This window comes from Suncus etruscus, chromosome 5 (genome assembly GCF_024139225.1).
Source record: "Suncus etruscus isolate mSunEtr1 chromosome 5, mSunEtr1.pri.cur, whole genome shotgun sequence".
In the NCBI taxonomy this organism is placed as follows: domain Eukaryota; kingdom Metazoa; phylum Chordata; class Mammalia; order Eulipotyphla; family Soricidae; genus Suncus; species Suncus etruscus.
In genome coordinates this window covers 129307780-129332188 of record NC_064852.1, presented here as the reverse complement: position 1 = coordinate 129332188, position 24409 = coordinate 129307780, and the positions used below count along the sequence as shown (strand labels likewise).

The 24409-nt window shown below is 39.3% G+C and overlaps 1 protein-coding gene and 1 non-coding gene across 2 annotated transcripts in view; one reads left to right on the top strand and one right to left on the bottom strand.

The window, feature by feature from the left end:
• HIBCH (3-hydroxyisobutyryl-CoA hydrolase) overlaps positions 1–24409 on the bottom strand; it is a 73319-nt gene continuing 48910 nt past the window's right edge. The window contains exons 10-14 of the mRNA XM_049773342.1: positions 21783–21841; positions 20800–20881; positions 6737–6856; positions 3097–3130; positions 1–116 (exon numbers count right to left, since the gene is read on the bottom strand). Of these exons, the coding sequence (XP_049629299.1) occupies positions 1–116; positions 3097–3130; positions 6737–6856; positions 20800–20881; positions 21783–21841 (411 nt within the window). The remainder of the gene's footprint in view (positions 117–3096; positions 3131–6736; positions 6857–20799; positions 20882–21782; positions 21842–24409) is intronic.
• LOC126010613 (U6 spliceosomal RNA) lies at positions 17419–17524 on the top strand. The gene has a single exon (XR_007496633.1). It is a non-coding gene; the product is annotated as a U6 spliceosomal RNA (small nuclear RNA).

Here is a 24409-nt window from a genome sequence, read left to right as displayed (position 1 = left end):
TCAAAACTTCAAATCATTGCTTCCCAGAGATTTAAAATAATTCTTCAAATTGTCATCAGTAACTTCTTTTAGGTCAGCTGGTTTCCACTTTGGATTATGGTCTTTATCTATTAGCACTATCAAGAAGAGAAAAGAGATTTTAGGAGATTTCTGATATGACCAGAGTTTAATTACTGAACTGACAGAACTACATTGCTTGAAGCATATTTCTCATCGGCACAAGTATGTTTTGTGATTTTAAAGTGTACATTTAAATTTTTCTGTTAAATTAAGCTCCCACAGAATTTGGATGGATGTCAGCATATTAGTCATTAGTATTATGATAACAAGTTTATAATTTAATCTTCTAAGCCTCAAGTCTCTAGTTTAAATAAAGTCCTGTGAACTGATCCAGGGTGTAAACCATCGAATGTTTTTCTTTGAACAAAACAAAATAGTAAAACTCCGTATTATAGAATTTCTAAAACTCAAGTTAGCGTATTGTACATGAATAATAGAAAAGAGTACAGGGCCCAGGCCCACCTCCTAACCTCCCCAACACTGAATTTCAGGTGGTCCATAGGATCTTTATACCTGGTTAAATGCCAACTCCATTGTTTTTGCTGAATCCCCTAGTTCACATAGCTCTGGATTAAAGTTCCAGACAACTTCAGGTTATCAGGAAACCCGGCTCTTCTAATTTCACGGAGTCATCACCCTGCAGCCACAGAGAATCCCCACAGGATTTCTGAGGATGAGGCAATCTAACCTCTCCTTTAAAGGGGGAGGCAACTGTCTGTATCCTGACTGGGACACTGTCTTATATTCATACAGACATTGTTAATAGGGAAGCTGCGAAGAAGCTCTAGGTAAGGCCTTACCAATGCATGTGAACCGATTATTCTTACCAAGTTAAAAAAAAAAAAAGGAAAGGGGCCGGGCGGTGGCGCTAAAGGTAAGGTGCCTGCCTTGCCTGCGCTAGCCTTGGACGGACCCCCGGTGTCCCATATGGTCCCCCAAGCCAGGAGCAACTTCTGAGCACATAGCCAGGAGTAGCCCCTGAGCGTTACCGGGTGTGGCCCAAAAACCAAAAAAAAAAAAAAAAAAAAAAGGAAAGAGGATTGTACTGAGTGTGGAAGAGAAGTAGACTCATTCATAAAAACGACAAGATTCTTGTGAATTATAAAAATATGGAGACATACAAATTCTCAAGAGAAGCTAACAAACACTTAGCATTACAAGGATAAAGAATAATCTGGGAAGCCAAGAAGCAGGCAGTCTCCAGAGGGGGAGATGGCATTCTACAGAATTACAGGTGAATACAGTCGGTTTGTAGGTTTGGCTGCCAAACTACCCAACTCCAGGTAAGATCTGATACTGAAGACTAGTATCTCTGCCAATCTGGAAGTTCGGGGTTTGGGGGAGAGATGGAGTTGTTATCACACCCAGAAGTATTCAGGGGCTCTTGTGGTGCTAGAGATCAAATCAGAGTCTGCAGCATGCAAAGCAAACACCTTCACCCTATACTTCCGTGGCCTAATCTGAAAGTTTTATATTTCTTGTATACCAAACAAAAATAAAATCTTGGGATATTCTTTCTACAAGAATCTTTTCCCTTTTCAGCTGAATGCCTAATGTTTTCTATTTTTCTGACGTTTACTGAAGAGTTTAAGGGGTGTGAGGATGACCATTCAAAAGGTTTGTGGTCAGTTTATTTTACAGAAACATGATTTTTTTAACTTAGTATATAGTATGAATGCAGCTCCTGGTTTTCTGGTCTCTTGAGGCACTCTCCATCTTCCATTTGGTAGAGCTTTCCAGCTCTTCTGGAAGAATCCTTTCTTATCTCTTTCAATAACCAAAAAGTCTGTTCTAGAGAAAAGCATTTTTGACAACTACTCCCAAAGTACTAGTTTATTAGCTCTAATCTGCTAACATTCTGTGGTTAGCAAACTGTATCACACCTTGGGTCATGTAAGTACACGTCAAGAATTGACACAGGCCTGGTAAGGCTTTCAGGGGAAAGGACTCTGCTGAAAACAACTCTGAATTGAAAGACATTCTTTTTCTAAGTTTGAGAAGCACTAGTGCAACATAGAGCTACTATTTTAGTAACATATCTGAAGTTACACTCGGATTCTCCTATGAGTAGAGGTCGAGATGGGCTCATACACAAATTAAGGATCAACAGGGAATTAGGTGGGGAAATGCTTAGAATTGAGCCTGGGAGAAACATCGAAGGGTGAGCGTGCATTCTTACATGCAAGAGACATGGGTTCAATCCCCATAACTATGGTCCCCCAGGCACATTCCTGACCACCAACTTTGGTATAGCCTCAAATCAAAAAGTAATAAAAACACAAATGATTAGTGATTTCTGTAAAACTTACACCTATCTTCTCTGATTTACAAATGATGTTCTATTGCCCTAGAAATTGAGCAAATTCTAGAGCAGTCAATGGTATTTATGAAACTGATTACATAAGATTTTTAAATGTTGATTTAAAATATGTACTATGTCAATTATTAAAACATAAAACATTAGATATGTAAAACACACAGAGGAAAAGAACTCAGATCAAACAACAGCAATTATTTATAGGGCTAAGGACTTACACATTAAAAAGGAGTTGTGCAAACATGCTAGACAAAATATTATATGAGCTCTAACAAGAGATAACTAATTATGTTGTAATATAACAATAATTAGATTTTTTTCCTTTAGCTAATGCTCAACTTCTCAGGTACAAACAAGGAGCTGGATAGTTAGCCTTTGGCACTGTTGGAACTTGGCCCAGTCATACAAGAGGGGACGGGTAAAGGACTTGAAAGCTTTTCTGGCAAAAAAAATAAACACAGCTTTCAAAGACCAGACAGCAGAGAGTGTTCCCCCATGGTGCTGTGCCCATAGGGACAGGCCATGTGGCTGACGGAGCAGTGTCACCGCCCAGCATAAAATTAAGGCCCATAACTGAAGTCAGACAAATTTCCTCCTTCTTGTAATGTCAGTTGGTAATATGAAAACAAAGCTTTGTAATCTCTCCAAGAATCAATGATTCACTAGTAAGTAACTATCAACTGTGGTGAATAGATGCTCACAAACCCCCTGTCACTCACCTGCTCTCACCCCTTCATGAAAGTCATGGGCTGCCTGTAAGAAAACAAAGATTAGATGGGGAATTTCCATTTCCAGGTATCTCACTCACCCCAACCTGGACTGTGCCTCCAAGAATGAACCCTTTTAAGAGCCCACTCCTGACAGCAACCTCCCATTCTATGACCAGGTATCTTCACTGCTGCCAATTCCTGCTTTCCTGCTGAGCTCCACAGATCCTATCATTTTTGTTTTTAAGCTATCTGTGTTGGACACACTTTGCTTTTCTTCTGGCCCACTTTCCTCAGCTTATTAAATGTGCTCACCTTTCTTTGAAAATATGCCCATTCCCTTCAAACCTTTTTATCTCCTGACTGGGAGGGGGGAAAAAAATTCCAGTTAACGGCAGCAGCAGCAGCAGCAGCAGCAGAACAATGCCAGTACATCTGCCCACATTCACTGCTAAATCTTGTGGCAAAACAAACAAACAAACAAACAAACAATAACAACAACAACAACAAAAACCAAACAAACCATACAATCATAATGGGTTTCACTGAAAACCCAGGACTGCAAACCTCACTCAGGTATGGAATACTGTCTATCAATTCATGTTCTCTCCCTCACTCCAAGACATCGAGCTCAACTGCTTTTTGCCTCCTCAGTTTCTATCCCTTCGAATCTCAAGTCCCATATATAAGCCTGATTTTCATCCTCTGATATTTGCCAGATTTGCTCACAACTTCAAGTTGCAATGCAGAGGATTCACTCTCATCTCCTGGCACAGTGGCACGGCCCAGCACGAGGCATACCTCCTTCCTCTGGGAAACACTCCTATTTCTCTTGACTTCATGCTATCCATGTTCTCCCACCCCTTTGTCCTGTTCCCTGCCAAAGCTCCTTCTCCTTTACACCATCTCCAAATGATGAAAGTCCTAGGGGCTCAGATTTGGGTCCTCTCATTTTCCATCCTTATGTTCTTATCCATTCTAAAGCTCATGCACTCATGTGTTTCTGCCCAGCTCTGCTGACACAGGAATTGATGGCACTCCAGTGCACAAACACATGGTCCCTACCTATCTGCTCCCAAATAAAACCAACGACTTACCACAGCTCTTCACAGAGGCTGCCTTCAGCTCTGCACAACCCTCCCACCTTATTAATTCAGACCCAGTCCCCTCTCCCTGACTAGATCAGCTCTTAGATCCAATCTATCTGGCTACCTGTGGTTCCTGAAGCAGGATCACTGACGCCTCATGCTTGATGGTCACAGTACCTACTGCCTGGGAGGCCCTTCCTCCAGGTAGCTGAGCTCTCACCCCAATCAGTCCTCACTGAAGAACATGTGGGTCAGTATTCTCCTCCAACTTCAACCTCCTGTTCCCTCATATTCCTATCCTTCTTCCTCTATTACTTTTTCTAAGTTCTTTTTTTTTTGTTTGTTTGTTTTTGTTTTTGGGCCACACCCGGTGGTGCTCAGGAGTTACTCCTGGCTGCTCAGAAATAGCTCCTGGTGGGGCAGTGAGATGGCGCTAGAGGTAAGGTGTCTGCCTTGCAAGCGCTAGCCAAGGAACGGACTGCGGTCCGATCCCCCAGCGTCCCATATGGTCCCCCCAACCCAGGGGCGATTTCTGAGCGAATAGCCAGGAGTAACCCCTGAGCATCAAATGGGTGTGGCCCAAAAAACAAAACAAAACAAAACAAAAAAAAACAAAACAAAAAAAGAAATAGCTCCTGGCAGGCACGGGGGACCATATGGGGCACAGGGATTCGAACCAACCACCTTAGGTCCTGGATCGGATCGGATGCTTGCAAGGCAAACACCGCTGTGCTATCTCTCCGGGCCCCTCTAAGTTCTTATTTTTTTATTTTCTTTTTCTTTTTCATGGCGGGGGGGGGGGGGGATTGGGCCACACCTGAAGGTACTACTGGCTCTGTGCTGAGAAATTACTCTTGGGAGGCTCAGGGGACCATATTGGATGCCAGGGATTGAACTCGGGTCAGGTGCATGCAAGGTTGTTAATGGTTGTGCTCTCATTCCAGCCTTCTAAGTTCTTAAAGTCACTCTGGTTCTCTTATATGTCTGCTTATGTAAGCTTCGTGCACCTCTACACTCTTGATGCCTCTAAGAAGATCTGGTATATGTCCATATGCTTATTTATGATGTATAGAAATAAGTTTATGAAGATTTTTAAGATTTTTGGTACTAATGTCTGTCTTTTGTTTTCAATTACATCACCATGAATTATCAAGTTAGATATTTCTGAGTTTCAAGTATACATTGCTCCTATACCCATCCCTCACCAGTGTCCACTACCCTCCACCACTGTCTCTGGTTTCCCTCCCACACCTTCCCATCTTCTCTCCCTCCACTACTGTCCTAGTGTTCACTTTCCTAACATAACCCAATACATTCCTGCTCCAATAGGAAACTTGCTACTGAAGACCAGTTCTCTTGCTCTTCATTTCTATTGCCTTCAGACATTTGATAATCCCCTGCAAGTTTCTTTAGATCCCACATAGCCTGTGTCTTTTTGTCTAAATCTCTAAGCCAGGCCTCTAAGCTCTAGCTCCTAGCTGAGATCAGCCTAGGCAATGCAATAAAAGCACGATTTTTTTAAAAATGAACTTTGTGAGTTTTACTTGTATAGTGATCAAAAGTGCCAGGCCTGGAGTGAGTGAACCTATCTGGCTTGACACATCTTATCTTTGCCCCTGACCATAGCAGGTTACCTCTCTATGCTACAGTTTCCTCATCTGTCCAATGAAGACAGTTCTTTAAAGATGGTGTAAGATTTATTGGATGGGAATATATATGGGCCTTGTTTATGCTTGTGAATGCTAATTATAGTTACTACCCAAAGAAGGTTTAAGATATGACAAGTAGATCATTATTGATGCTTATGTGAATGACTTTGACTCTCAAAGCCAGTGTTTCAAGAAATCACAGATCTTTATGGACATCAACCTTCAGGCTAGCAAACAAAACATTTATCCCATGTATCAAGGACCTCTGCATATAAAAAGAGAAGGCACTTTTTTTGTTTGTTTGTTTGTTTTATGGTTTTGGGGCCACACCCAGTGACGCTCAGGGGTTACTCCTGGCTATGAGCTCAGAAATCGCACCTGGCTTGGGGGACCATATGGGACTCCGGAAGATCGAACCGCAGTCTGTCCTAGGCTAGCACTGGCAAGGCAGACACCTTATCTCTAGCGCCACCATGCCGCCCCAGCACTTTAGTTAATGAGTTAAAAAAAGAACTAAAAGGAGACATCACTATGACCTTGAAGTGGTCAATAGAATTAAGAAAATTCTTTGTGTATTTACAATACTATTTTCAATGCTAAGTTCATAATTAAAATAATGTAAAGGCTAGTAACTAGGAGGCATATATGTATCCACATCTCTGCTTATAATAAGGTCACAAATTCAATTTCTTAACATAATTAAATTCTACTTTGAATGCTACAGGACTTCTTACTAAGTGCTACAAATCAATTGTTATATTGAAAAGCATTAGGGAAAGTACATTGCAACATACCTTAAGTTAATTTTATGCTAAGTTTTCAAAGAGTATATTTTCAGGTAGTTTTCTTTTTCTTTTTATACTTTCTGGTTTATACACTTAAGCACTAGAAAATAACATTTAAAAAACTCCTTACCATACATGCTTGGCTCAGCCTATATTCCATTGTTAATACTTCTGGCAAAGTCTTTGCAGACCCCTCTATAAGTTGCCTTAGTGTGATCTTTAGGGATGTTGGCGACATTTTATTAATTACCTGTTGGGAAAAAATAATATTACTAATTTAGACCAATTAATGACTAAATAATAACTAATATATGTAATACATTATAAAAATAATTTAATAATATAATTAATAAATAATAACTTCAATAAGCTGAGTTTTGTTATAGATAACACTAAAATATGCTCCTTACCAGTACTTGCATAAGACAACATCTCATCTACTTACCTTGGGAAAGACAATTAGAGATATTATAAGGTTTCTTGTATTTAGATACTTAATAAGATTAAAAAAATACTAGCCATGATTCTTAGCTGCAAGAACAGTTGTAAAAGCCACTTCCTTTTGAATTTAAAAACAGTTTACTACCGTTATACTACATGTGTAAGACTATAACCATGGTTGCAAGTGGGTCCCATCAGATGGCAGGTAAATCTGATGCTTGCTTTTTCCTTTATAATTAAAATTTTTTCAGTCATGTTATTAAAGGGCTGTTTCAAAAGCATGATTTTTACTATTTAATTATTTTGGGGCTACACTGGGTAAGCTCAGTGGTTAGTCTGGGCTCTGCACTCAGGAATTATTCCTGGCGGTACTCAGGGGGCCATATGGGATACTGAGAAATTGAGTCCATATCAGCCATGTGCAAAGCAAGCGCCTTTCCCACCTGTGTTATCTGTGACCACTGGTTTTCACTTTTTAAGTTAAAAGCATTCCTCACACCACTATACCAGACTTTTTTGAGCATTCTCAAATCTGGCATGCATAGATTCTCAAATCTGGCATGCATATAGACTACATAGAAAAGGACCTTCCTTAGCAATTTTCAGATTGCAAAGTAGATAGCATCAATAGTGCTCAGAGAAGATTAGTGAGGAGAAAAGATGGTATGAGGAGGGAATGATGATGAATATGGGTCTTCATGAGAATTCATTGTCTCCCCAGTGCTATCTGAAGTTACCCCCTGAATTCCTAGATAAAAATCCTCTAGTTTTTCTTAGCCATCAACTAGCTATGAGGAGGATGGCAGTACTGAAGCAGGCTGTAAACAATAAGAGGAGAGTTCATTCTTCTGCGAGCAAGTAGACAATGGGTTCATTCTGCTAAAAAAAAAAAAAGACCCCACTAGTATTCTCTAGGCAAAGCCACATCCATTTTATCACAGAGAACCTTTGAGGAACAGCTATTCACAATGCTGAAAGGTGCATTATCGGGACAGACACAGCCATCACTATGCCTGTCTAGTTACAGTGAAGTTACAGTCCATTTCCCACAGCATTGCTATGTCATTCCATGATCATTCCTCAGGATCTTAGATGTAGCTCAGGACTTACTAGTCCTTATTTCTTGCTCTGGTAGTTTAATGCTATTTCGATATCTCCAAACACAGAAAGTGGTCCCTGGCATTATTCCTTAGTGGCTAATGATTGATCCTACTTTCGGGACTCCAGCTGTCTGTGTTTCTTCATATCATTACATAGATTAGAAAAGGAATGAGGGGGGACTTCATGTAAGAAGTCCCATTGGTCAGGGGAGCATGCTCATGGATTGCAGTGCAGTTCTATTGCTGATGCTGCTGGTTTCCTGGGCACTGGTGAGCATGACCAAAGAAACAAAAGAAAGTTCTGCTGGGATCACATAAACCTCAGACAATAACAACATTCCTAAGAAAAACAGAAATGGAAGTATTATGCGTCCCAACCTCAAAGGACAATAGAAAGCAATAGTGATTAAAACAGAAAGACATTAAAATAAAAACAAACACACAAACCAATGGAACAAGTGGTAGTCTCAGGTTAGATTTCAGGATATATACAACCTAGTTCTCTGAGTCATTTAGAGGCTCTGCCACTTTTAGTTCCGGATGAAACCATTACTGTTGGAAGTTCACACATATTTCACTTTATTTATAAAATATGTAGAAGAAGCAGAGCTGACACTTAGAGGGTAGAGACTATGAACAGGAAATGAGTAACAAAAAAAATAAAGAAATTGACGTGCTTCATACCAAACTCAAACCCAAAGAGGCATAAAGGCACAAGGAATATAAATAAATGCATTTAATTTTATTTTTCTAAAAAAAAAAAAAAGAGGTCACATCAATCAACTAACATGCTGTGAGATGACTTTCTAATCATCCCATTAATAAATCAAAGTTTCTATTTCTAAAAAAAAATATTGCTACTGATTGGGGGAAAAAGAAATCAAGAAAAAAGTTTATCCGGCCACAGAGGAGCCACTTAAGTGTTCGATGCAGTTTCTACATTATAGAGATCAGAGAGAAAGGATTAATCATCTGTCCCTTTTACACAGCAGACAAAGCTTCATATAAATCACACGTATTTAAAAGATCCTTGCAAGGCACAAGAGAAATAAATCAGTAGAGAACGGGTCAGAACAGACCTTGACTAGCCTGGTTTCATCAACAGTTTGTCATAATGGAGATGCGGGGGCGGGTGGTGTCCCTGAGCCAGGTTTTCTCTGCTGTTTCTTCCACCCTCCACCCTTCAGCTGGATCATTGGCCTGTGTGGACTGTCCCAGTATGAGATATAGTGGGTGAGGGGTGAGTGCCCCTGTGATGAAAGATAAAAGAGTGCTTGTCCTATCTGTACCTGGCTCCTCCCTCCTTCAACCCACTCTGCCTGGTTAGGCTCCAGCTGAATCCGGAGGAGCACATTGGGGATGAATGACCATAATTCATACTGTCCAACAGTAAAAGTATTGGGGGGAATGGCCTCTAAGTTTAGTGATGCTTTTATGACCTGAACTATACCAGGAACTAAATCACTAGTTCAATTAGCCTCTGGCAAACAGGTTTTCTTCTATGGCATTGGCCTAAAATGTACTTTCTAAGCATGCATCAGTGATAAGTTAAGTGAAGACTGACTATAGGAGGCTTTGAGAGTGGAAACAATGCTCTCTGTGAGGACAATCAGTGCTTAGAAAGTAACAAAAATAAATGGCAAAATCCTACAGTTAAAAGGCAGCCTAGAACAAGGAGGGGGCACTTCCTACTGTGAGGGAAGCTTTCCACCAGGAACAAGAGGTGCTGAAAGGAGGTAAAATGTTAGGTATGAAACTCTACCAGTGACAGGACTGTTACCCACAAAGCAAATATTTAATATCTGTATATGTGCAAGTGTGTGTATGTATGTATGTATGTGTGTTTATATGTGTGTGTGTCTCTTGTAGAAGCAGATGAGTGAGAGGAAAATGGGATGCGTGGAGGCATTGATGGAAGAAGGCAGGCAAGGGCAAAAGGCTTGGAGCTGAAGCACTGTGTGTCTGAAACCCAATTATCAAAAACTGTAATTTCATAGTGACTAAATTAAAAAATAAAAATAAAAAATAAATTAAAAGCATCCTGTCAGGGCTGGGGATATGGCTCAAGTTACAGAGAACATATACACAAGTGTGAGTCCCTGGTTCCCCCTGGCACCAATGTCCCCAAGAGCACCATCAGGTATGGTGCAAGAGCTAAGTGGCCCCCACAACAACTGAAGAAAAATATGCACAGCCTTTATGGCTGGTGTTGGTAAATATATATACATGTACACATTTATATGTGTGTATGTATATACACACATATATAACACAGTAGGAGTTTTTAAGAGGGAAATCTAAATTATCTAACAAATTCAATTTTTATATAGTTACTTTATTTAAGCACTGTGATTACATAATCATTCATGACTAAACTTCTGTCATAGAAAGTAACAATAGCCTTCACCAGTACACCAGTACACATTTTCCACCATCCAATGTCCCTAGTTTTTTTCTCACCAATATTAACAAATTCATTTTGGAAGAATGAAGAAAACCCAATAAAATCAAGTTACCAAAACACCTAATAAGTAAATAATTATATAGTAGGTGACTAATATAAAGCACTTTTTAAAAAGATCTTTCCATTAGGGCTGCCCCAAATCTCCTAGAAACCTTCTCCATACTCCTTCAATTCTTCCATTCAAAGTTCACCTTCTTAATAGTACAATCAAAAACTTTCCTTTCAGGTCTCCCAAAGCCAGTGGGAGCAACAAAGCCCTAATTCAAACTTTTTCTGCTCAAAGTATCTCCAGTGGATTTTCTTTCCCATAACAAAAATTCAGAGCAGTTAAGAAGCTCAAAATATAAAGAACAGGATGTGCTGCTAGAAATGGCACTAATAAATTGGCTTGATGCAGGGTTACCATAAAACCCCAACTTGTAAAAGTAAAATTAAAAAGCAGAGTGTCTACAAGCTGGAGAGATGACTCAAAGGGCTGAGGACATGCTCTGCACGAAGGGGGACAGAGTTCAATCCATGGTGCCACCTGTCCCCAACACACCACTGAGAGGGACCCCTGAGTACATAGCAGGAAACAGCCTATTGCACATTTAGGGGAGTTAAATTTAGCTCTAGTTAACCCTCCTCAGAATCTGTAAGTGAAACAAAGAGTAATATATGCTGGTATTAAATCCTAGCTGTGCAAAGCAGGAGAATGCAGTTAGGGCAGAGAAGGGACCACTATGACAAGGTTAGCTGGAAAATGACCACTTTGAACAAGAACTGGGCACTGAAAGGGGATAAAGTGACATACATGATACCCCTTCATTAACAATAGTGCAAACCACAGTGTCTAAAAGTGTGTGTGGGGGGGGGAGGGAGAAAGTGAGAGAAAGAGAAGAAAACTTTTCCTCATGGGCAAATGGGGGACGGGACAGGAGAGAAACTGGGGACATTAGAGGAGGGAAATGTGTACAGGTGAAGGGTGTTGTGCATTGACTGATATTCAATTATAAATAACTTTGCATCTGTGGAGGAAAAACTATTATGAACAACCCTGTATCCACAGTATATAAATAAAGTAATTGATTTAAGAGAAAAAGAAGAGGGCCCGGAGAGATAGCACAGCGGCGTTTGCCTTGCAAGCAGCCGATCCAGGACCAAAGGTGGTTGGTTCAAATCCCGGTGTCCCATATGGTCCCCCATGCCTGCCAGGAGCTATTTCTGAGCAGACAGCCAGGAGTAACCCCTGAGCACCGCCGGGTGTGGCCCAAAAAACAAAAAAAAAAAAAAGAAGAAACACCCGGGATTCTGGCTAAACAACACATTCCCCAAATGGCACAGAGCAAAATATCATACAGAAGTGATGCGACTATACCTCTGTCACATGCTTTGGGGAAGACGAGCTTTATACATAACACAGACTATTCTTTGACTGGCTCTAGCTCTAGGCTTATGTGCAACTGAAGGGGAATCATACATGCTAGGGGCTATGTTCTACTGGGGCATACCATAATTCAAATTATACTGAATAAACACACCAGGATCAGAGCTTAGGAATGGGCATTCCCTGTGTTTGACCTTCAAAATATAAAATGAACTAAAGGGGAAATACATACAAACATATTTTAAAAAAGAATCCTAATTGTGCGTATGTGCAACAGCGCCCCCCTGCCTCAGGGATGTTTTTGCATACAAAGATGCAGATTTGGCTAGAAAACAAAGTCCAATGTAGCTGAGAGATCTGAAGCCTTAGTATATTGTGGTACTTTTCATTTTCTTAAAGTTTACAAGGATAACCAGAGATTTCTTCAGTGAAACATAAGAGAACCAACTCTAAAGAAAAAAGAGATACATTGAGTTACATAAAATTCAGGTCTAATTCTAATTAAATTCCTGTCTAATTCCAAGTTGGGGTGATGGGGAGAAGAGCAGGCTCTTCATTCTGGGCACTGAGCCAGTAATCCCTCTTAAGCAATGTTGTTTTGTTTTACAATAATGTAAAATTTCTGTTTATCCATTCTTACCAATATGAGAGAAAAGATCAGAAACAGGGAGAAAGAAGATATTAAGAGTACATTTATAGGGGTCGGGCGGTGGCGCTAAAGGTAAGGTGCCTGCCTTGACTGCGCTAGCCTTGGACGGACCGTGGTTCGATCCCCCGGTGTCCCATATGGTCCCCCAAGCCAGGAGCAACTTCTGAGCACATAGCCAGGAGTAACCCCTGAGCATTACCGGGTGTGGCCCAAAAACCAAAAACCAAAAAAAAAAAAAAAAAAAAAAAGAGTACATTTATGAGGCTTATAGCCAGAATAAAGAATTCCTACAAGGTGAAAAATAATAAAGATGAATTAAGAGGGGTTGGAGACACAGCTCACAGGTTGGTGGAGGGTGTGTCTATCAGACAACAGGCCCCGAGTTCACCCCTAAGCCCAGATCCCTAAACCCCCAGAAGCATACAAGCACTGTAGATTGTGTCCCCTGGAAATCCTGAAGCACTGATTATAGAGTTTCCCCTAAAATAATTTTTAGTACTTCACAAGAAAGGTTAACTAATAAATTAATGAAATGGTACTCAACCTCATTAGTCATCACAGAAATAAAAATTAAAAACAATTTATTAACAGTATAGCATTTTGTGCTATATTAAAACCAAAATGAATCAAATAAAGAAAAAAAATGTTAACATTTTGACGAGAACATGAAACCACCACCATACAAATGTAAGTTGGAATAAGCATATCGGAAAATGTAGATCCATACATTGTCCCATTAAATGAGGAGCCAGTGAACTGGGGTCACTTTAGTGTGTTAATATTAAACAAAGCTAAGCATCTTTAAAGGTTTCAACATTTAAAAAATAATAATAAAGAGACAAATAACTACAGGGAACCCTTGAGTTTCCCAATGCAACCATTTGCTCTCATCTCTTCTCTGTCAAATCTTCCCTGTGATTCTGAGGAGAGCAACTGTTTTGTCCAATGTAGATTGATTTTTGCTCCAAATAAACTTACCACGTCTAATAGGCTTCTCTCCTTAACATCACGAATAACTATGCAGGACTACTTTCTACTTGCACAGGATTACTCCCAGGTATACAAAAAAAAAGTGTTTCTATATTACAAATGACAAAAATGACAAAATGACAAAAATGTTCACGGCAGCAGAATATGCAGCAGCTAAAAACCAGCCAAGAGTCCTAAATGTCTATCAACTGTACAAAAAAAGACTAGAAAAAAAATTAAAAAACCAACCACAATAACGTGTCTCATGAAGTATAACAATGCAGACAAACTGCTCTCATCTGAGAGTCTCAAATTCAGAGATCTAAGTAGCTGGACAATTGGTCCTTGGGTAGGGGGTGAGCTGTGTAAGACCCAGTGGGGGCATCTAAGATGCTTTGAAATCATTCCAGGAGATCTGTGCATCCTGTGAAAAAGTTCTGAGCACCACGTTTACTATGTCTATTTTTTCTCTACTTCAAAAGTGAATTATTTAAATGTACTTATGCTCAGAATAGATGTGTTAAATTTAAATTCGCAAGTATAATGAAGAGGCCAATCTGGCTCCAAACTATGGGACCCTGTTTTCTAATACTCGACTCTTTGCTCCCTTTGAATTCTCCAAAGGTTTGTCCTATGCACACATGTATTTTATTCTGCCTGAAATTCCCTTTTACCATTTGGCAACTCATCCCTATCTTTTAGACTATACATAAGATAAATCCTCTGTAAAAGGGAACCTTAAGAGAATGAACAAAGGGTTAAGCAAAGAGACAAGGAGCCTGTCACAAAATCAGGAATGACATCACAACACAAAGATAAGAAAGGAGGAACAGGTAGAAAAGGGAACTGGGGGCAGAGAGAGAATGAGAGAGAGAATGAGAGAGAGAATGAGAGAGAGAGAGAGAGAGAGAGGAGAGAGAGAAAGAGAGAGAGAGAGAGAAACCTAGACCTTTATGAAATGGCAATGCTATTTCATTATGGGGGTGAAGGGGTTCAGAGAGAAAGAGAAAGAGAAACCTAGACCTTTATGAAATGGCAATGCCATTTCATTATGGGGGTGAAGGGGTTCCAAGAAGTATTCAGAGCTCAGAGCCATCCCCCCTGGGATTCTCAACCAACAATCAGGTTCAATGCTAGGGCCCAAGGATATAGTGCTGCTCAGGCCCTGCAGTGCTAGGGATGGCCTGGACCACACTGAGGTATTTAAGGGGGTCTTTAAGCTGATCTTGCTGATGTTTAGGGGAACCATGTGGTGGTGGAGGGGTCAAAGTGGGGCCATCAACCCCCAACACTACCATTTCATATATCTATGTATATATATATATATATATATATATATATATATATATATATATATATATATATATATATTGGCCACATATGGCTGGGCTCAGGGGTTACTCCTGGCTCTGTACTCAGAAATTACTCTCGGCAGGCTCGGGGACCATATGGGAATTTGGGGATTGAACCTGGGTCAGCCATGTGTAAGACAAACGCACTACTTGATGTGATATCACTCTGACCCATTTAATATCATTTTTACAGCATTGCAAGTGAAGATATAAAGCAGGTTTTTGTTGTTTTAAGACATATCAGAAAATATCCCTTCCTCTTTGTTACTGGGTCCAATAAAATTAAGTAGAAGGTAAAATTTAATCCATAATAGGTCATATCATGTTATTTTTAAATACATCCTATAAGTCATTGCTATATCTTATTAAATATTTGTTTGATTTAAAAATAATGTTAGTTTAAACCAATATAACTAGAGTATGTCTTACTATACTTGCGCTTTAATACTTTTGTATACTATGTACTTATTTTTGTAATTCATTACATTGTAATTCATTGTAATTCAAATAGCATTCAAACAATAAATCAACAGAAATAAAAAATGCCTAAATGTAAACATCAAAGTTGACCTTCCTAAATTACTGCAGCTTCACAAAAGTATTTTAACTTTTAACAATACTTTCATTGTTAAAAAGAAATTACTATTTAATAACCAAATCATATTTTACTTAAGGAATTGAGCACTAGTAATGTGTCCTTGTAGATAAGACCCAGAGCCATAACTAAAAGAGCTGTCGGGGTCGGATCATAACGGCTGACCTGGTTTCAATCCCAGAATCCTATATGGTCCCCTGAGCATCACCAGAAGTGAAGAGCCAGGATTAACCTCTGAGAACTGCCAGGTATGCCCCTCCCCCCCCAACACACACAATAAAAGCCAACCTAAAACAAAAGGAGGGTTGTTTGCAGTCTTATCTTAAGACCTGCTGGTAATTTCTTTTTATTTTTTTTCTCTCTGCTGGTAATTTCTTAAAGAGACCAACAATTTAAGTAAGATAAAAAGATGGTATCTAAAGAATCAAGCTCTGCTATTTCATATCTTTAGTGCTTACAATAGTGATGAAAGGGTCACCAAGGTTGAATAGGAAACTACAAAATTGTTTCTCTGTCTACATCAGGCTCGGGGATCAGTCTGGCCATGGTACATAAGGGGAAAAAAATCTGCAAAATCACATTATAAAGAGCCCAATGACCCATGCAGGAAAAAGCTTCTCCAACCTAGTCTATGTGGATTTGTGCATTTTTTCACTTCAGTTTCCTTCCCCAAAGGCTCTATGCATTTATTCATCAATGCTATCATGAAATTACCTTCCCAGAGATCATGTGGTACCAGACATCAGCAGGCAACCCCTCCTAAGCACTGTAGCCCTTGAAGCAAGATTTACCCCAATCTTTGAACTCATTTTAAAAATAAATTGGAAAGTCATTTCATTTTCCAAATAATTCATTTTTTCAAAGTATAATTTATATCTTTAATAAAACCATATAACTGTATCAAGCATATTATAAAATTTACTCACTTTAAATCGTGATTTTCTAAGTTTGGATAAATATATACAACTAAGTACCTCGTCCTACAATCAAGACCAAAGACATTTCCATCACCTTGACCTTGGCATGTTTTCTTCAACTCACCCACAGACAACTGCTTTATTTTCTGCTTATATGCATTTTTTATTCATGTTGTATTTTCTAGAATTCATAAAAATAAAAACACTGAGCAGGGGGTACTTTCTCTCTCCCCTCTTTCCTGAAGCATTTTCTCATCTAAGAAGCAAATTCATCCAAGTTATTTGTGTATCAGTCACTTGACTCTTCTAATAGCACTTGACTCTTCTAATAGTCTTCTAATAGAGTCTTCTAATTCATATGCAGATATTTCACAATCTTCTCACTTATTCTGTTGCTAATAGGGATTGGGCTGTTTCCAACAGCAGAGTAAGATAAAGTTATTATGAATATGCGAGTACAAGCATCTATCTATGTGCAGAGATAAATGTTTTCATTTAGCCTGGGTAAATACTTAGGAATGGGATTTTTGTATCATATAGTCAGTATATATTTAACTTTACCCAGAGCTACAATGCTGTTTTTCTTGCCACCAATGTCTGTTCTAGGTTCTCTCTGGGGTCTACCAGTACCCAGCACTGAAATGATCAGCTCCTGAATTTCATTTATTTCATGAATGTATGACAGTTCATAGTAATTTTATTTTGTATTTTTCTGATAATCAAACGTGCTGACAGGTTTTCATGACTAATCAGACATTTTCCTGGTGAACTATCTAGATATTTCCATTTTCACTTGTCTGATTATTATAAATTGCAGAAATTATGTACATATTGAATTATATCAGTTTTCTTATCATTTATCTTTCGCAAATATTTCCTCTACATCTATAACATTTTCTTTTTCTTGACAGTCTTTCAAATACAAAAAGTGTTTAATTTAATTAAGAACCACAAATTTAGTGCTCGCTTCGGCAGCACATATACTAAAATAGGAACAATACAGAGAAGATTAGCATGGCCCTACACAAGGATGACACGCAAATTCGTGAAGCGTTCCATATTTTTAGAATGTACAGAAAAAAAAAAGAAACACAAATTTACATTGAGAATCAGAGTTGTATATCAACTGAATAATAGTCTTTCCTTTTAGTAAGAGTATGTTGATCCTTCCCATGCAAGGACCTTTTTCTGAACATATAATAATCACACTTCCAGATGTCCAGAAGGAACATTGGATACTATCTCAGTCCTATTCCTTAGTCTCAGCAGGCCAAAATTTTAAAATAGGGGTCCCCAAAATGTATATGTAAAAGTATTCCCTATCATTTATAATCAGGGAAGGGCAAATTGAAATGAGAATGATACCATCTCACACCAGCAAGATTGGTACAACCTCAAATAAACCAGAACCCACCAGTACTGGTGGGAATGTGGGGAAATGGAACTCACACCCACAGTTGGTAGGAATGTCTTCTGTCTATGAAAACAATATCAAGACTTCTCAAAAAACTAGCGGTAGAATTTCCATATGACCCAGTAATTCCACTTTTTGGTCTCAAATCCAAGAAACTAAAAGCATTATTTTGAAAATATATTTGTACTCCTATGGTCAATGAAGTGCTATTCACAACAGCCAAGATCTAGAAATAACCCAAAAAAGATAAGTAGAAAAAAAAATTTGTTATAATCTATACAAGGGAACACTTCATAGATGTTAGGAAAGATAAATTCATGTAGTTCTGTACTTTGGATGAAACTGTAAAGTATTAGGCAAAGTGAGTCAAATGGAGGACAAATGTCAAATGATCTCACTTATATGTGCAGTATAAATACATAAGGGAGTGAATAGACAGTGCAGGAGGTAAGGCACTTTGCTGACCTCAGTACAAATATCTGGTACCATATATATTCCCTTGAGCACCACCAGAATCAAAAACAGCCCCTGAGCACTGCAAGTGAGACACTCCCTTACACACAAGAAAAATATATACATAATATATACATAAAGAAGTAAGCAATGCGAATGATAAGTTTGCTAAGTTTGCTAACGCTGAGCTTGCTAAGTGTGAGAGTGGAGGGATACAGGAACTCTGGTAACCAGTGACAATTAACACTGCACTCCTAAGACACGAGCACTAATGCTATATAAATCATGTAATGCTATGTAAATCATTAAATTAAAAATATAAAAATAGGGTGCAGGGGTCTCAAACTCAATTTACCTGGGGGCCGCAGAAGGCAAAGTCAGTAGTAAGCCTTGAACATTGGTGGGTGTGACTCAAACAACTAAAACAAAACAAAAGAAGATTCCTCTAGGGCAGGGCCACACAATGTTGTACGGAGGGCCGCAAACGGCCCGCGGGCCGCTTTTGAGACCCATGGTAGAAGGACAGGGCAGAGGGTAGTGCACTTGCCTAGCATGCAATTGACCCAGGTTCAATCCCCCGCATCCATTTATTTCCCCAAGCCCACCAGGAGTGACTTCTGATTACAGAGCTAGGAGTAACCCCTAAGCACTACCAAACAAAATATATATTAAAATAATAGGATCCGGGGATCAGTAGGTGACCACATATTCCACTTGTATGAGATCAATAAAAATACTAGTTAACTGGGAAACTAGAAAAACAACTTAAAAGTAAAAATTCTCCCTTTCCCCTGGCTGGCAGCACGGAGGCCACACGATGCCTGGAGTTACTGTAAAACACATGAACCAGCAGGAATTCATCAGAGCTCTGGCAGCTTTTCTCAAAAAGTCCGGGAAGCTGAAGGTTCCTGAATGGGTAGACACCGTCAAGCCAAGCATTAAGGAGCTGGCGCCCTACGATGAAAATTGGTTCTACACGCGAGCTGCCTCCACAGCGCGGCACCTGTACCTGCTGTGTGGGGGTTGGCTCCATGACCAAGATCTATGGTGGGCGACAGCAAAACGGCGTCATGCCCAGCCACTTCAGCAGGGGCTCCAAGAGCGTGGCACGGCGCATGCTGCAGGCTCTGGAGGGGCTGAAGATGGTGGAGAAGGACCAAGATGGTGGCCGCAAGCTGACACCTCAGGGACAGAGAGACAGGTGGCTGCTGTCAACAAGAAGCATTAGAACTGAAGCTGCTGGATATATAAATAAAGCGCTTCATTGGAAAAAAAAAAAAGTAAAAATTCTCAGAATATAAAATGATGGCCTACCTTTATGCAGATAGTGCTAAAATAATAATTTATTATTAAATCACAATAATTTCAATTTCTTTTTATGAGTTAAGGAAATAGTTAATCTACCTAATTTATGCCAATCATTGAAAGTTAATAAAATTCCAATACTGAGTAAGATCTAACAGATTAACTGGGAGTTCTCTCTTGAGCGTGTAGGAACTGTGGAAAAATAAGATTTTATTTGAACATATTGTCATTAATTTTCCTAAAAACGACAATGTTGGGGCCAGAGTGGTAGCACAGCAGTAGGGTGTTTGCCTTGCACGCAGCTGACGTGTATATTCCTAATATCCCATATAGTCCCCTGAGCCAGGAGCAATTTCTGAGGGCAGAGCCAAGAGTAACACTTGACTGCTGCTGGATGTGGCCCAAAAACAAAACAAACCAAAAAACAAACAAAAAACTAATAAAAACTAACAATGTCATATCTATATATAGACACAGAAAATGCTATTAAAAACCAAGCTAAAATGTTTTTCCTTGAATAAGGAAATTTATTTTTATCTGTCCTAAGGAATAAATTTACAAGTTATATAATGGCTGGATTTCTAAGACTATCAATCCCCAATGTGCCTCATTCACATGAGCATGCTTCTCTTTCACTGCTACCACAGAGGGACACAGAAAGATCGAAGTGTATCTAATACTGAGGAACCTGAGTTCAGACACAATGATGAATATAGTTAGAGTTTCTGATGATTTTTTAAAAAGAGAGCATTTTTTTTCAAGTCTACTTTTCAGAAAGACCATGTTTGTTGCAACATCAAATAGCACTTACAGACTGATGTCACAATGTTATCAAGTGATTACTTATAGTGACTCAACACTGCTAATAAAAAAGATCTGTAATTGCTTCTCCCACTGTAAGAGTGCATGAAATGAAGCACCAGGATGAAGTTATTCTCTTCAGAGTCCTTAAAAACAGCTCTACTTAGCTGCCAACATCCAAGGAGGCAAGCAGAGAACTTGGAATTAGGTAATGAAGTTGAAGACCTGCTTCCTGAGGTTCAACTACATTTAGAGGAAACCAAAGTGGAAGCTTAGACATGACTCAGAGATGCCCCCAACATATGACTTTGCTGTCAAATGATCTTTGACTTTGCTGGGTTTAAGACAGAAATCATGCAAACATTACCTTTAACTGCTCTAAGGCAAAAGGTGAGCCATCTTGTCTTAAGTTTTCAATAACTTGTTCCACAGTATTGGCCGAAAAACAACTACAAAAGAGGAAACAAGTAATTTCACCATTTTATAAACTGTTCCTTCTTTCCAGGAGAGCAAAGAATCTATAAGAATCAGCTTTCCCAAACCCCATTTCAATAATGAAAAAATTCCCAAATTATTTTACTGGATAAGGAAATAGAAACTTGTTTCCCTGGTTAAGTGTATGCAGCCCAGTTTCACAAATGCAAAACATAACCTAAATTTTCTCATTTGCTTCCTTATATCTACTATATATGTCTACATGGTATGTAATCTGTGAAAAAAAAATTAATTCTGAAATGAAGTTATCTTATTTTCCATCCAGTTTTTACAAGCTCATGGGTCCATCTGTCAAATTACTGCATAAAGCCCTTTTGCTGATAAGTTTGATGAAAAATAATTCCATTATTACATTAGTGTCTTTTTCAGGAGTTACTCCTGGCCTGCACTCAGGAATCACTCCTGGCAGGCTCAAGGGACTGTATAGGATGCCGAGGATTGAACCTGGATCAGCAGAATGCAAGGCAAACACTACCCACTGTGCGTTCATTCTTTCCCACCCCATCCCCAGACTGAGGGTGTGTCTACAGGGCAGAGCATAATTTATACAAAATATGTCCTGAGTGTAATCTCTGACACCAAAAGGAAAGCATGTTTTGCACTAACATGAATACACTTGATTACTTAAAGACAACTGATTTATTTCTCCCTAAAAGAGTAGGCAAGAAACAATATTCAGAGGTTAAGTACAAATAAAAATATGATGCAAACTGATATTAGAATCTGGCATGTTAGCAAACTCAACGTGTTTGTACACTTAATTGTACAACTGAGTACAATTGTATACTCAATTGTAAACTCAACTGTATAGTCTTTCCAAAGGAACGGATATCATTCAGAGCTTTCCTTAAATACCTGTTTATTTTGTCCATGTGTTCTTCCAATATAAAAGATTTGTCTTGGTCAATCTTAGACTGTTTAGAAAGAAAAAAACTTTAATTAATTTGAGGGAACAAATCTTTCTTAGATGACTTAAAATTCTCATCTTAATGATGCACTTTGTGACAGATTAACACTTTCAAAATGACATCCAACAGTCTCATAAATAAGTACCACCATATGTTCAAAATTCAGACAGTGCATGGTATTCCAGTCTCACTCCTTCAAGTGCCAAAGGCAAAAAAATGTTCTTGTGGGGTCGAGGATGTGGATCAAGTGCAGAAGAGAGACTCCATGCATGTGGGCCCATCCGGGCTTCCTCCTTGTATATCCCATCCCACCAGCTATACCTGACATGGCCCCTCTAAAAAAAATTCTTAGATTTCTATTTACACACATGTGATGTGATATCTCATCATTATAATATGTCAGTGAATTTAAGGATCAGAGGGTCCTGAGAATATCCAGAAAACATTTCTACCTGTAACTTCTGCTTACATCTGGAGGACAGGAAGGTAACTAGCACCTTTGGAAAGAGCTGATTGCACATGGATTCTACTGGACTGAAAGAAGATTCTGGACCAAAAATAAGTCCTCTCATGCTTATAGTTTCAGGTGAATCCCACTTCCACATTATCCTTTCCCACACAGTAGTTTTCTGGGTCCTCTCACAATCCAGATTTTTTTGTGTGTGTCTAAGGTCCAGCTTATCAAGGTCATTTCCAAGACGCCTTAGCTGCGGGTGTGACTGAGTCATTGCAAAGCACAACAGACTCAACATTGCCCTGTTTAGTCTGGATATTCTATTTTTGCTAATAGGACTAACTCTGGGTAATGTGTGGGTAGTTCTGGATGCTGCTTACATGGAATAGTTTTTTTTTTTTTAATTTGAATCACTGTTAAAATTATAGCAAATTACAAAGTCAGAGTTATTCATGGTTGAATTTCAGGCATACATATCCTAACACCAATCCTTCCACCAGTGTTGTCTTTCCTCCATCAATGTCCCTAGTTTCCCTTCCTGCCTCCCAGCCTGTCTCAATGGCAGGCACTTTATACTTCCTTCCAGTTTTCCATTCTCCTCTAGAGTGACCACTTCTCACCACCAGCATTGTAGTGGTTCCTTCCCTTACCAGTGGCAAGCTTCCCACTGAAGACCAGTTCTTTTTTTTTTTTTTTGCCACACCCGGTGATGCTCAGGGGTTACTCCTGGCTATGTGCTCAGAAATCGCTCCTGGCTTGGGGGACCATATGGGACACGCCGGGGGTGGGTACAAACTGTGGTCCATTCTAGGCTAGTGCAGGCAAGGCATATGTCTTACCACTTGCACCACCACTCCGGCCCCAGAAGACCAGTTCTTAAAGACTTTGTTATTCGCCTACTATGGTTTTTATATACTGTATCTGAGAGATCCTTTTGTCTATTCCTCTCCAACTACTTTACTCAACATAACTCTCTCCAGATTTACCCAGATGGCAACAAATTATTGAACTTCATCTTTTCTTACAGTCAAGTAATATTCCATTGAGTACACATGTACCACAATTTCTTTACCCAGCCTTCTGTTTTGGGCCCTTGGGTTAATTTCAGATTGTGGCTAGGGCTACAAAGATTATATAAGTGCAGGTATCTTTGCTGCATTGTACTTTTAGGCCCTTGGAGTATATTACAAGGAATGAACATGCTGGGTCATAGAGAAGCTCCTCATTCGCTGCTGCTAGTGGGATTATCAGCTGGTAGCCTTACTGTAAAACAATATACATATGACTTAAATAAACTAAGAATTCAGCTTCTCTATGACCCAGAATGTTCATTCCTTGTAATATACTCCAAGGGATTTTTTTAAAATGGATACCATGGTGAGCCACGTTTTTCCACCCTATAGTTATTAATTGTACTGAAGTGCAATATTACTCTTGTGCTAAAATTATTAGAGCTATCCAAACTGACTAAGAGAGTTGGAATGCACCAGTTCTGGAAACAAACAGAAAATGGGATGGATATTTTCCCATTTACTGTGTTTTTTGCCTGTCTTCAGTTGAGTACCAGAAACACCCTTGGCCCTTAAATGACAGGGCCTTCTTTGCCCCTTCCTTGAAAAGTTAATCTCTGCTCTTCTGCCAGGCTCAATGAGGACAGACACTCCCACAGAAAGAGAATTTTTTGATGTGCCTTATACAAATTTTTAGATACTTTCCCCTTCTGTCCTATTCCATAATTCAGTTATCAGAAGGATAACTTGGGTTATTAACCCAAGTTTATAAACCCAACCTTATAAAAGGTTCAGAGTAAGCACTGGCTTACTCCTTCTTGGTTTTTGCTTCTTCTTTACTACTTATTCAAACTTATTTCTTGCACTTAAAAAAATTATTTTGGGGCCACACCCAGTGGTGCTCAGGATTTACTCCTGGCTCTGCACTCAGGGATCACTCTGGCAGACTGAGGTAATTACATGGCGGTGCCAGGTTGGTCACATGCAAGGCAATCAATCATCCAGTCCCGATTTTTTGCTTTTGTGAGCCACACTTGGCAGTGATCTGAGTTCACGCCTAGTTCTGTGCTGAGGGATCATTAATGGAAGGGCTTGGGGACAATACATCAT